Source organism: Antedon mediterranea, chromosome 7 (genome assembly GCF_964355755.1).
Source record: "Antedon mediterranea chromosome 7, ecAntMedi1.1, whole genome shotgun sequence".
In the NCBI taxonomy this organism is placed as follows: Eukaryota; Metazoa; Echinodermata; class Crinoidea; order Comatulida; family Antedonidae; genus Antedon; species Antedon mediterranea.
This window is the reverse complement of record NC_092676.1, coordinates 20,041,731-20,055,205: the sequence shown is the minus strand read 5'-3', so window position 1 is coordinate 20,055,205 and position 13,475 is coordinate 20,041,731. Positions and strand designations below refer to the sequence as shown.

The 13,475-nt window shown below is 31.5% G+C and overlaps 1 protein-coding gene across 1 annotated transcript in view; it reads left to right on the top strand.

Moving 5' to 3' along the window:
• Positions 1-809: 809 nt before the first annotated feature.
• Positions 810-13,475, top strand: part of LOC140055280 (serine/threonine-protein kinase tricornered-like) — a 33,609-nt gene continuing 20,943 nt past the window's right edge. Inside the window, exons 1-2 of the mRNA XM_072100577.1 lie at positions 810-901; positions 12,067-12,215. Coding sequence (XP_071956678.1) covers positions 12,091-12,215 — 125 coding nt within the window. The 5' untranslated portion in view covers positions 810-901; positions 12,067-12,090. The remainder of the gene's footprint in view (positions 902-12,066; positions 12,216-13,475) is intronic.

The following is a 13,475-nucleotide window of genomic DNA, read 5'->3' as shown; positions in this document are numbered from 1 at the left end:
AAGACAATAAATACAGACTTGGGGCAAGTCTACTTTTATTCATGAAAATTCATTGTTTTTAAATCCAATGTTAATGTGCGTATTAACATTTGTATAGTCTATAGAAGTTCTTCTAGAAATCGGAAAAATAAGATTTCAAATAATCAATTACTGAATTAGTAGTTTCAATCTGTACGAAAATATTAAAATGATAGCCAAAGGATGAGAACAATGTTGATGATATTGATAAATGTTAAAACTATATTGTAAAAATATTATTGATGATGGTAGGCATAGTAATGAAAACCAGATTGGAAAATAATGATTAAACTAATAATGGTGATATGGTTAATAATGATATAAAAATGATTATGATTCCCAAAGTATTACCGTATTTTCTCGTCATGTACATCACTTTATCACTACAAATAATTAGGTTAAATAACATTAATAATAATAATAATAAACAGTATTTATATAGCGCCTAATGGATCACCGACCCCTCTAGGTGCTTTACATAGGACCTTAACTAATGGTAATAAACTACCCCCGCTGGACACCTTCCAGTATTTCTTTGTCGAGGTTTCGGGGATATATTGTTTTATATTTTTCGTTTTTTTATGCTTTTATGTGATTTTTTAAAAGTACATTAACATATGGAAATTTGATTTTAATTACATTAAACGTTGTGTCATCAAAAATTATTATTTGCACAATTTAACGAGCATTTGAAACCACAACAAGTGTTTGTTTTGAGAGGGCGGGCTTTATGGGAACCTATCGTAAAGTGATTGGACGATTTCTCGTCGGACCACAGGTCATAAGGTACGGTTTTGCGGAAAGGTGAGAACCTACTGCTGGGCCTTTACACAGTAAATAATTTTGAATATCTTCATATTGGATTATGGTTCACAAATTTCAGGTAAATATATATTTTCTTAAATAAAGATCCATGATAACTACACACGGGTGTTGTTTTTCTGTTCAAAACAGATTGCATACTGCTAAGCAAATTACAAAATCATGCCCTTCTCTGTCTGGCAGTAGGCCTAGCTAGGCTAGTGGCAGTAGGCCTAGCAAGGTAAACTTATGTGCCTGATGAATGAGTTAGGTCAGGCCCTGCAACTGCAGTACGTACTGGTGCTTCTTTAGACCAAGACGTGACCTGAGTGAGGTTTATTTAGAATTCACTTTCTTAATTTAAACCTAAGAGTTAAGACTATGTTTCTTTCTAGTGAATAAACATTATTTTATCATGTGCCTTTTTTTTATAACAATTTATATTTTTCATTTATTTTAGGTTTTTAAATACATACTGTAGTGTACGCATTTTTAATAATATAAAAACTTTGTATTGTATGTGTCACATAAATTATTATTGTTTTTCTTTCATAAAACATGTCATTAATAATAATGAGTAGTACAGAGAGACCACTATTAACAACCTTTTTTGTTCAATAAAAGGATGTTGATCCCTTCCTCCTACCAGTAAATGGCAAATGCTTGGATTATAAACAGCAGATACAGGATGGGTTTACATTGTTTGTTTTTTCTGTAATCGTTTACTTTAAATTGCATTTATTGATGAGATGAGATGAGATTGCACAAATGAATAAAACAAATGTTTATACTGTATATATTTTAAATGGAAAGTAGTAATAGAGATAAAGTTTGGACATTAAATACATTCATCTAAATATCAAAGGTTTTAGTAAACAAAGTCACTTATGTTTTGCCAAACCATATCAGATTTTCCTCCCCATCATGAACATTTATATTAAGTAAATAAAGCAAGTACCTGTTCAAAATGTGTGTTAAAAAATAATTTTAAAAAAGAATAAAATATCATGTAACATTTAACAACATACCAGTAATAGTATGTAAAGTCAAGAATTACAATGTATGAATAACAGAAATATTTTGACTGCACATAATGGTCTTTACGATTGGTAAACTGTTTATTTGTGTGTGAATAGAAAGAAAGACATCAATGCCAATTTGGAGTTTAAATTTAATGCCCACATATGATAACATACATTAATTGCTGTATAGCCATGGTCCTGTATACATCTCCCAGGTAAACAATCAATCAAATATTTATCTAGGTTAGATGAGATTTTGCAATTTATTTACATGAAACTGTATGCAGGGAGATCCAGTTACATGAATTGGAGAAACTCATTAATTACGAGATGAAATTCAACGGTCTGTGCTTGAATGGCAGTGGATACTCCATAGCTTGTTCATCATCAAATTCCATTGGTGTATAGTGATTTTGTTTGATGACATTATAATGTATGGCATTAAGTGTTTTTCAATTGTAGGATCTGATGTTAGTGCTTAATGATCTAATGACAGACCTTTAGTGTTTACTTTATATTTCAACAGCTTAAAATATACTACATTTATTGTACAGTATTTACATTTAATGATCAAGATATGATGATGATGATACTTCATTGGAATAGAAGCACTAACTGATATATAATTTTAAAACTGATACTAACATTACATTACGACTTTTTGGTTTTTATTATGACTTAAAAGTGAGCGTTGATGTTAAGTACAGTATACAGGTTTAGTTTATCTAGCAAGCAGCCTCTAATTAAAAAATAAATTTATTTTTGTCTTTTGATATGCCATTATTTTATTATATCATTTTATTCATTATACTTTTCTAGCCCAATTTAATGTTCCAGAATAGTATGTTCAAAGTGCAGATCTTAAACATTGATATGAGCCTGTGATATTTTCTTCCCAAGCCTGCTGTGTATAGTACAAACATAAACCATTTTGTACTAATTGCATAGTTACAAAATGAAGCCTTAAAAGTTAAATTATTACAAAAAGAAAAAGAAAAATAGTCAGAAATTGTATTCGATCAACAGTGATCTCGCTAGAAAGTACTGTAGTACGTTTTACCTAATTATAGGATGGCTGGTTCAAAAAATGAAAATATGTTTTATTTACCATAAAATACAATACAGAACTATGTTATATATCAGACTTGTGCTGGCCTAATGATTTTTCCGGAAAATCTGTTATTCAGAATTTGTTTTTAGACTTTAGAAAAGTCTGGTTTTAAGAGAGTTTCCAGTTTTCATTTCAGTTTTCAGAGAGTCTGTATTTGGAGAGTTGAATATACTTACTCGTTTTATGTACAACCATTAGATGGATTTTTATTTATTTTCATGAAGGCACAAATCTAGTCTATAATCTAGTATTTACAGTGCTGCTGTTTTCAGATATATTTACTTTATACTGTTGTATCAATTTACATACACAGTTAAACTGATAGGTTTATAATTTTTAAATAGGTTGACAAATTTACTAAATCGCAATCTAAAATCAACCGGATATCAACATAACTAACAAAAGACACTAAATTTAATCTGTACATAGTTCAAAGTAACATTCACTATTTTCAATATAGGCTAATAAAATATTATTGGATTGTACAGTGGTTTGTACTACAATGAGCTCATTACATTTACAGTAATAATCTATTTTGTTGGTAGTAAAGTTGGACAAACAATCTACACAATGATGTTGATAGTGGTTGTTGATCGCTGTCGTTGTTCTTATTTTATTTATTTCTTCTTATCTTATTGTTTAATCTCCCAGCCCAGTGTAGTTACACAACTTGCAAAAAAATAATAACTCGCAAAACAACTCATGTTGTCAACTTTTTCAAAACTGTAAAGCTCTGTCTACTAGTACTACAGTACACTATCAAAAAATGTGATGTGCCCATATATGGACATAATGATGTCATACCATTACCGTATTTGGGCATGTCACTACCATATTTAGGCACATCACACTTATCTTTGTCAAATTAGTTTGATAGTGTAGACAGGGCTTAAGAATAAACATGATTGACTTCCATAAAAGGAATGTTGTGGTTGATGTCTCACAGTGTAGAATTGAAGATAGAAAGCCAGACATCCACCTAAACTGTGTAGTAGTACTGTAGGTTGATGTACATTGTACTGTACAGCCATCATTGGGTCTAGACACCAAGTGTGTGAAATGATTATTATATTTTTATGATTCATTATTATTATTAGCATTTAAGGCAGACATTTTTGTTTTGATGGTATGTTTAAAATTGTTTTAACAACAATAATATACAGTTTAGTTTCCTGTTCCAATAGCTATTTTCTCAATCTACCTCTTAAATGAATTATTAATTATTAATACAAAGTTCTTCATCACAAAAGATACAGTACCATTGTGTTACTACTAAATATTGATGTATCATGTCATTTCAATTTCAAAGAAGATGGGTTAAAATTTAGTAATATATATTAATTGATTATTCAGTCAGTTTATACTTTTGCTTTTATTCAAGTTTGTTTAGTATTTTGTGTAGTTTATGTTGAGTTAGTTGTTGATGACTTTGTTGGTTTAGGATGTTTTTAAAGACATTTTGTGTAGTGACTGTAAACATACATTTTGTTTATTTTAGCACAACTTTGTGATGATACGAAAGTGAAAGGCAATTATGAAAGTGTATTATTAATTATATTTTTTTGCAAACCTCTATTTAATGTTTAAAAGATTAGCTACAGTACTATGGAAACTATTGCTTTTCCATAAAAAAGAGAAATCATTTTTAAATATCTACTGGTAATGAGTGCACAGTATTTTGCTCTAATAAGTATTTTTTTTCAGTAAATGTGAAGTCCTAAATTAATGTATGAATTCATACTCAATTACATGTCTTTGTGTGGCTAGTATGTTGTGATGTCACAACATGAAGTCCTACTGTAACTTGGCCTATTTAACATACTTGGCATACATGATACATGAAATGACCTTGGCATATATCTCACACAATATGATGTGCAGAAAATCATTATTAAATGATAAATTGATGGATAGTAGAATATAATAATACTAAACTAATAAGAAATAATTTGATTATTATTTATTTGTTGATTGGCTGGTAGAACAAGTTTTTGTGGAGACAATAATATTAAATCTCATTATTCACAAAAAGCTAGAGTAGCATGCAATATAGTACCATTAATTGATGAAATGGGATAAAATAGTTAGCATTGCTAGGCTCGCACTGGCCGATCGCCAAGTCGCCATGGGCGAAAACGTTTCTAGATTGGCGAAAAATAAAACGGCTACTTTAGCCATTTTGGCGATGACATATCATAAAATAGATAATTAAATAATCATTTTGGCGAAAGCATAAAGTCCAACTAAAAGGTCCATTTGTCGATCTCCAAGCATTTATTTTGTTCGTTATCACGTTGTTTACTTCAAGCTCCATTTTTCGTCAACTAGTTTCGTTGTACCAGGCGTCTCTTTGTTATTTCAAAAAGATGGAGATAGCAGAGAGAGAGAAGTAGACTGCACAGACGTTACACGACACATGGATGATAAAGTCTACCCAAACTATCACGTGTTGTGCGCTGCACAAACGATCGACTACGTAGCCGACGGTCGGCTAATTACCGGGATTGTCTATTTTTCGATAGGGGTGTACTTTTCAGATTAAAAAGAAACATTATAGTATCTTCGATGAATGACGTCTTAATCTTATCGAAATAAAAAATGTATGCGTTATGCATTTTAGAGTCTTCCAATTTAATGTAGTTTCATATTTTACCCTTAATAAACTTCCCTCGTGCGTCAGTGTAAACAAAACAACATGCGGGAAATGGTAGAGTCTAACGGGGATTTAGCTAAACACACACGTGCATCTGAGCGGGGCCGGCCGCCGGCTTCTGTGTTGTTGTGTAAATAAATAATAATCGGATAAATTTCTCGCCCTGACAAAAACGCTTCGGCGCAGCCTTGAGGGATGGAAAGACGTGTACTCTGTGCTTTGGCCTATATTATCTTACGTTTAACAATGATACGAGTGTTCGTTTGCTAGGAATTTTCCTCAATATTTTTAGCATACGATATACCGTTGCGTTGTTGTACATAATTTTGTAGGCCTAGGCCGGCGGTTCTGCACTTTCGCACCTCTTGAGCATACCCAATTTAAGCCGTCACAAGCAAACATGACCAGCCAAGCGTAAAAAACAAAAGTAACATAGCGTTCAGGGGATTTTAGAAAACTGTAAAATGTTTCTTATTAAATTGATAACTGTATAAATGCTGTATGATTAAAAACAGTTTGAACAATTGTTTTGATCATGTAAAAAAAATACAAAAAAAATATTTTTTTTAATCATACAGTGACAGTGATTTAGGCATGGTTCTTTATCTCAATGCCTTACGAAAATGTTCAGGGAACAGTGTATAGACCTGTTGACATAGATAAATTGACTAAAATGTTTTTACCACTATATTTCAAAAATTTTAAATTTTGGCTAATGACCGATTCATTTGGCTAAATAAAAAAATTTGACTTTAGCCATTTTGGCTATAGATAAACTGATTTGACTAAAAAAAATATTTCGACTTTCGCCAAATGGCTAAACAAAATGAAATGTTAGTGCTACCCCAGCATTGGCATGGGATACAAAAACCAACCAGTTACAAAACAATGCATCCTTTTATATTGTACTGTACGTATAAAATCTTGATCTAGAGTTGATTTGAACCCAAAACTTTACAAATGATTTCATAATTTTTTTAACATTTAAGATTTATATTACTTAAGAAGTCAGCAAGTAATTAAACTTCAATGTTTTTTCTGTAAATTGTTGAATTTTAGGTATTTTAGAGTACATCTTGTAATGTGCATGAACCAACAGTTTAATAATAGTATTATTGATTGACTTTTTACCAGCAGATTAATCTGTAATTAAATTAGTTAGATGAGAACCAATATAGATATTTAAGAGCACTTATATAGGCTTAAAAGTTGTTTGGCTTTGTTAAAGCCCCACGTAAGTTACTGTAACGGATGTTTGTTTGTTGCTGGTTTTACTTATAAATCACTGTCATTGTTAACTGTTTCATCATAAAAGATCGGCTTTCTTTTAACAAACAGGATAATAATTTAATAATGTATTGTTATTACGATATGACTGTGACCTTTATTGACCCTGAGAATTCAACTGTGCATTGGTTATACCATGAGGAATAAGCAGATACTTTATAGGTGCATTATGTCGTAATTAATATTGATTATTGATCATTATATTCATTAAGAGGATTTAATTTTTAATTGAAAAAAGCTACATTACGAAAATTGAATATTAGAATTATTAATTTAAGTTCAACGTACATCTTATGTTGGAAAAGATAAAGAGTAGAGGAAGATTTGTTTAATATTTTGAATGTTTGAATCAATATTTGCATAGCTTATTATAGAATCGTAATATTTGCATAATTTGCAACTGCTTTCATGAAGGAGTTTTACCACATGTTTTACTTTGGTGGGGCAGTAATGTGATGATATTACAAAGTCCAATATGTAGTACATGTGGATATTATCACAGACTGATAACAAGTGGGGATATTTGTTCCATACATTATTATAATAAGCTCATCCTCAAGACCAGCTTTTCTCAAGGGGTCTAGCCCTGCACTGTATTATGAGCTTTTAAGGGGTTTGGCCATGGTGCCAATGGGCTTATCAACTGAAGGTATACAGATGCTAAGTGCCATTTATGGCAGTTGTGAATATTGTCCAAACACGCCTTGTGCCTTCTAGTAACACTGGAAGAAACAGACTTAAAAGTGCGTTTAGTTTCTACTTTAATTTTTTGTCCAAGCACAGTATACAGTACAGAATGTTGTATATTATTGTATTATAACACAGCCCATGTTTTGCTTTTACCAATGGTGCATTTTCATTAATAACAAATTTTCATTTGCAATTTAACTGCTGATTATTGGAGTATAGTTTGTACTGTACAGCATTTTTCATGAATGTGTAAGGTAGATATTGTGTAGCATTTGGCAATACTACCCTGGAAAAACTATTACTTGGTGGTACCTGCTCTTTGATTGATGTATTAAGAAAAAAACTGAATTAATTTAAAATTCAATCTTTGCATTATTCATACTATACTGAATAACATTACACTGTAAAATCAATAACAATAATTTTTTTTTTCACGGAAGGTATCATGCTGTACTATACTGTGTGATTAGATTTCAAATCCAGATCAGTAAATTCCTTTTAAGCTCTGTCTACACCATCAAACTAGTTTTACAAAAAAAAGTGTGATGTGCACAAATATGGTAGTGGTAACCGTATGACATCATCATGTTCATATATGGGCACATCACATTTTTTTTGGTCACATAAACTTTGATAGTATAGACAGAGCTTTTACTAAAGACCACGTTTGTGTTACTATGACCCTACAGTAGCCCTTAGATAAATTATGGTGACTAGATGGTACGCGATCGAAGCGAGCTAACTAAATGTAATTAGTAAACAGGGTTACATAAGGTGGTTAAAATCAGTACCGAGATTCTAACCAACTTTATATACCATCGAGTAAACATTCTAGAAATAACGCGCGATTTACCGAATTTTGCCCTTACGTAAATTTATATAGATTCTAAAGAGAAGCCTAACAAATATCTCACAAAGGTATAAATACGGTACATCTTAAATTAGTAAATGAGTCTGCAGTGTAAGTATACAATCATTTTTGCTTTGCGGTGCTCTTGATGCCAATACATAATAATGCTCTGCATACAACAGAAAATATTCATTCTTTTGGATCCACAACATTCTGAATTTGTAAGCAATGTGAAACTACTGTACTATATTATAACACTGTTTGGTTTGTGACATATCTTCAATCAGAAAGTGAAATGTGTTTCGATTTTTATGTTTAATTGTAATTTTATTATTAGGATACCCTGTAGTTGTGGTGGTCTTTAATGTTCAAAAACAATAAATGATTTGTTTGCCAATGCCAGCATACAGTACTCATAAGTCGGATATTTTCAGTCTGCTTTTGAAACACAGACTGGTACTTATCCAGTGTATTTCAAACATCTTGTGTAAATATTGTAAGTTTTATGCTCCTAGAAAACAAACATTTAAACAAATTAGCTGCCAAATCACTGTTAAACATTGGCACGGACGTAGGAAATGTTAAGGGCGGGTGCCATAAAATTGAGAAAAACCATAAGAATTTCTTGGTGGAATATAGGATCAAGTCCAGTGCTAACTATCAGTTGGTTTCCTTCATGCTCCATCACTGCATTGTATTCAAGACTGTGATATGATTTTTTAAATCTTAACAGTAATTTATATTTACCTATCATTAATATTTTACAATATGTCAACATTATCGTACAGTTTCGAGTATCAGTATCTGTATACATCAAGTACCTTAATTGAAACACCGTCTGGAAAATTTGAACTTAATCTACAATGCTATAATAAGTCTACATATGTTCAATGGATGTACAGTACGAAGGTTAAATATATAGATTGGAAAGTCCCCTACTATTATACTATGAAACATATCTTATGAGTAATGTAATCAGAGTAGGCTATTGACCACTCCTTCTTTCCCAGCTTCCTTCCTAGTTTCCTTTCCACCTTCCTCTCGCTTCCTTTTTTTCTCCCTTTCTTCTTCCCTTTCTTTTCCTCTTCCTTCCTCCATTTTTCTGTTTTCCCCTATTTTCTTCCCTTCCTGCGAGCAAGTTCATAAACTGTACCTGTTTTATTCTGTTGGTTTTTAAATTGCGTTGTTTCTTTTTTGGATTCACCTTTTTACCAATTATGGTAAACATGATAGCCTGACCATTCAAACCATTAATGATCTAATCTGTGGGTAGTCATTTACTAATTTAACAACCGCCCTTTCACTTTGACCTGTCCATTGGTAGTGGTCAAGTATTGAGTGACCAAGCCCAAAGACAACACTGCAGGGGCTGTCCGCAACAGCTGCTAGGCCTTGATATGCATACAGTCATTAAGTGTGGACCTACAGTATTTTGGTAATAGTGACAGCCTAAACATTGTCATGTCTATATCATTCAGATAGCAGTGCTCGCATAATCAGTTGTCCAAGGTTCAACCAAAAATTTACACTGGGCAACTGGACTTAAAAAGGTCTGCCCCGACAGGCAAAAAGAAATTGTTGTAATGAAGTTAAATTTCAAAAGTTATCCACCAAAGAAACCTTTAGAAATCGAAATATTGCGTAGTTTTTTCTTCATCTATCATTAAATTTTTGACACTGACCCTCAACACATCTCAATCATTTCAAACAAAATTTTTTATTTCAAAATTTAATTTTGAATCAAAGTTCATCAACGAACTATAATCATTCATCCAAAAGAAATTCAGCATTCCACACAATGTGTACAATTTGTGACACCTCATTTAATAGGTGATGTTTTTGTTGATATATGGGCAAAAAATGTTGCAACCTGTGGACTGAAGTTTTTCTGACACCATACTCATTGAAAAGATTAATTATTTATGATTATTAATTAATTAATTGATTAATGGAGTATTGATTAATGTCGATTGAGTATTGATCAAGTTTGATTGATTATTAATCAATGTTGATTTAGTATTGATCAAGGTTGATTGATTAATGATGATTGAGTATTGATCAAGGTTGATTGAGTATTGATCAAGTTTGATTGATTATATTGATCAAGTTTGATTGATTATTGATCAAGAAATACATTCAATAAATTTCTATACTTAAATAACATACTGTAGTATAAAAATGACTCCCAATAATGAGAGGGAGCCATGATTCAACGTTTTTGATTTTTACTGTATTTTATCATACAGTATATAATTTATTTTATCATATTTCTATATTATTTCTTTCTTTTTTTTCTTGTCTTTGTTTTTCTTTTATCAAATTTGTTTGAAGAAAATGCTATAGTGTAGTAGAGTAAAGTACACATTTAATGTTAAATACTCAATACAGTACTTATCACTTTCAGTTCTATTTCATGCCACGACTATTGGTATTTACTTTGTGGTAGCAAAAACCATAGGGTGGCTACCAACAAGGATGTAATTGGAAGCATGGTATTGGTTTTGTTTGAACAAAGAAAAGAGTTTTTATAGTACCTTAGTAGATAAAATCAGAGAGATGTAAAATATAAGTTGAATTTACTAATTAAAAAAAAAACCTGTTCCTTAAAAGGAGTATGACAAATAGTCTTAGAATAGAATTCAGAATCAGTTCAGAGGTCAAATAATAATTAATAAATACGTATCCAGCATTCACAGACCATGACCTGACAACATAGACACACATGCTGCGTTGGCTAGTCTCCACTCCCCAGGCTTTAGGTCAAAGATTCTTTTATAATGACACATTTTATACTGTTTATTTTAAGATCATTACTTAAGTTCTATTGTCGGGTTCTGATTACAATGGTGTTTCGGTAATCAGAGTAACTTTGCATGTGAAACAGTTCTGTGTTTCCGTCGTATGGATTTCAACGCCTTCTGTACACGCTATTTAATACGGTAGACACCATTTCTACATGCTGTACAAATGGTGTATTATATTTAAATCATTGAACAAATAATTATAAACAGAGACTCGTGCCTGTACAATCCGTATGTTGTTCATGTATTTAAATATTTAAATTTGATTTGCATCGTTTTTTAAGGAATTTATAAATCTCATTAACTGTCCTTTTCTAATTGTACTGTTTTATTGTTTGTACAGTAGGCTTCCTCTTAAACTAAAGATCAATAATACTGTAGTCCCAACGAACACAGAAAATAGTTAAGTTGATTGCTTCTATAGTTAAAAACCATAACATAATATGTTGTACATGTGATCCACGCAATCCACTGTGTTTTCAGAGCGGCAAGGAAGAATCTGCATGATGTGCAGGAATAAGGCTTTTTTGAGAAGATATGACTCCACAACATTCTTGCGCCATCTTGTTTGTGTTTTTTATGCCAAAAAAACCTTCAAATACTGTCATTGCCTTGTTTCTCAGATCAGTTCAAAGAAGAATAGGGTATTGTCTTTTGGGTGATGTGGCTACTATGCCCCAATAAGAGCCTTATCCAAATTCCTTTATTTCTGGTTAATTGAAAGTCTATTTTTTTTTAGTAACATTTTTTTTAAAATAATTCGACTACAGTGCAGTTAAGTTATTTAATTATAATTTTCAACAACATAAGCGAAAATTATTATTCCTTCACAGATCAGGTCTGAGCCATAGTGACTGATGGCGACGGTAGGGGCTGATATCCGCTGTAGCCAACACACTTATGACAAGGTGACGAAGGCGAAAGTAACCCTTGAAAGCTTTTATACAAATTTAGTATTTCAACATGAAGAAAGACAAAAAAGGTGAATATTCACATAATTAATTTTTAAGATCATACAGTATAAAACGATTTTATTTTCATAGATTGTAGGAGTCACACAAGTAGGAACTGTCTTTTAAAAAGTTTTAAATATTTGAATACATTTTTGTCATTATATAATTACAGTACACAAATTTTCAGTTTTTCATTTCAAGAGTTTTATATTTTCACTGTGTTGTCATTATGTTTTATGAAGAAAATAACTGTCATCGTCGTAATTGTTGTACAGAATACATAGCAAAGATATCCACCTCACCCCAGAGCTTCAACACAACCCTTTTAATATAATTTATAATTTTTATTTATTTTTTTTTATTTATATAAGTAGTACTCTTTCCTGGTTGAAAGTATTCATATAAACAATCTAATTACACATTACTAATTAAAGTTCACTTATTTTCAGTAGAAACATTAAATATCTGTTTATTGGTATGCGATTGATTCTCTAGTTTTGCTATCATATCAATCAATATGATTATTAAAACATGTTTTAAACCTTTTTCTGTTTGCTAAAACATGATTAAGAATTATCAATGCTAATTGTATTTACAAAGTCTAGTCAATGGGTGTGGTTCATTTAATTTGCGAGATGGTATTCATCAAAGATATATTAATTTCATCTACTGACGTTATCATAAAATATGACACTATATTAAAACCTTTATGAATATATTTCTACTATTGAAATAAAATTGCAGGTGCAAATGTGTGATATGACATTTAAAGTGATATCATGTAGGAATAAAATTATCTTTGTTTGTAATTGAGACAACTGTATGGATCCAATGCAATCTAACTACAGGGTGCTGAGCTCCGGAGATCGAAGGGTTTATCTGTTGCGACACGAAGAGTTCTATACCTCTTAACAGACAGTGCCCGCTGCGTAAAATATGTACATCAGGGGCGTAGGATAGGGGTGAGGCTGGTATGTCGGCCCCCAGAAAGCTTGTTTTATTTAGGCTTAGGCCTTACATTTTCAAACTATATTAGTTATTTTCTTCACACAGCCCCAACCATGTAGGTCTGGTCCTGGAGAGACTTATATTTTGTTTTATATTTCAAAGTATATAAGTGCAATTTCCACGGACCTAGTAGCCCTATTTTTACCGAACCATAGTTATAGATAATTGGGCCCATGAAACCAACGTACCCAGGTGAATAACTAAGTCTAAAAGGGCCCTTGTGTGACTCTATGTGGCACAGTACTGTATTATCAACATACAGCATAATTAATATTAAAGAA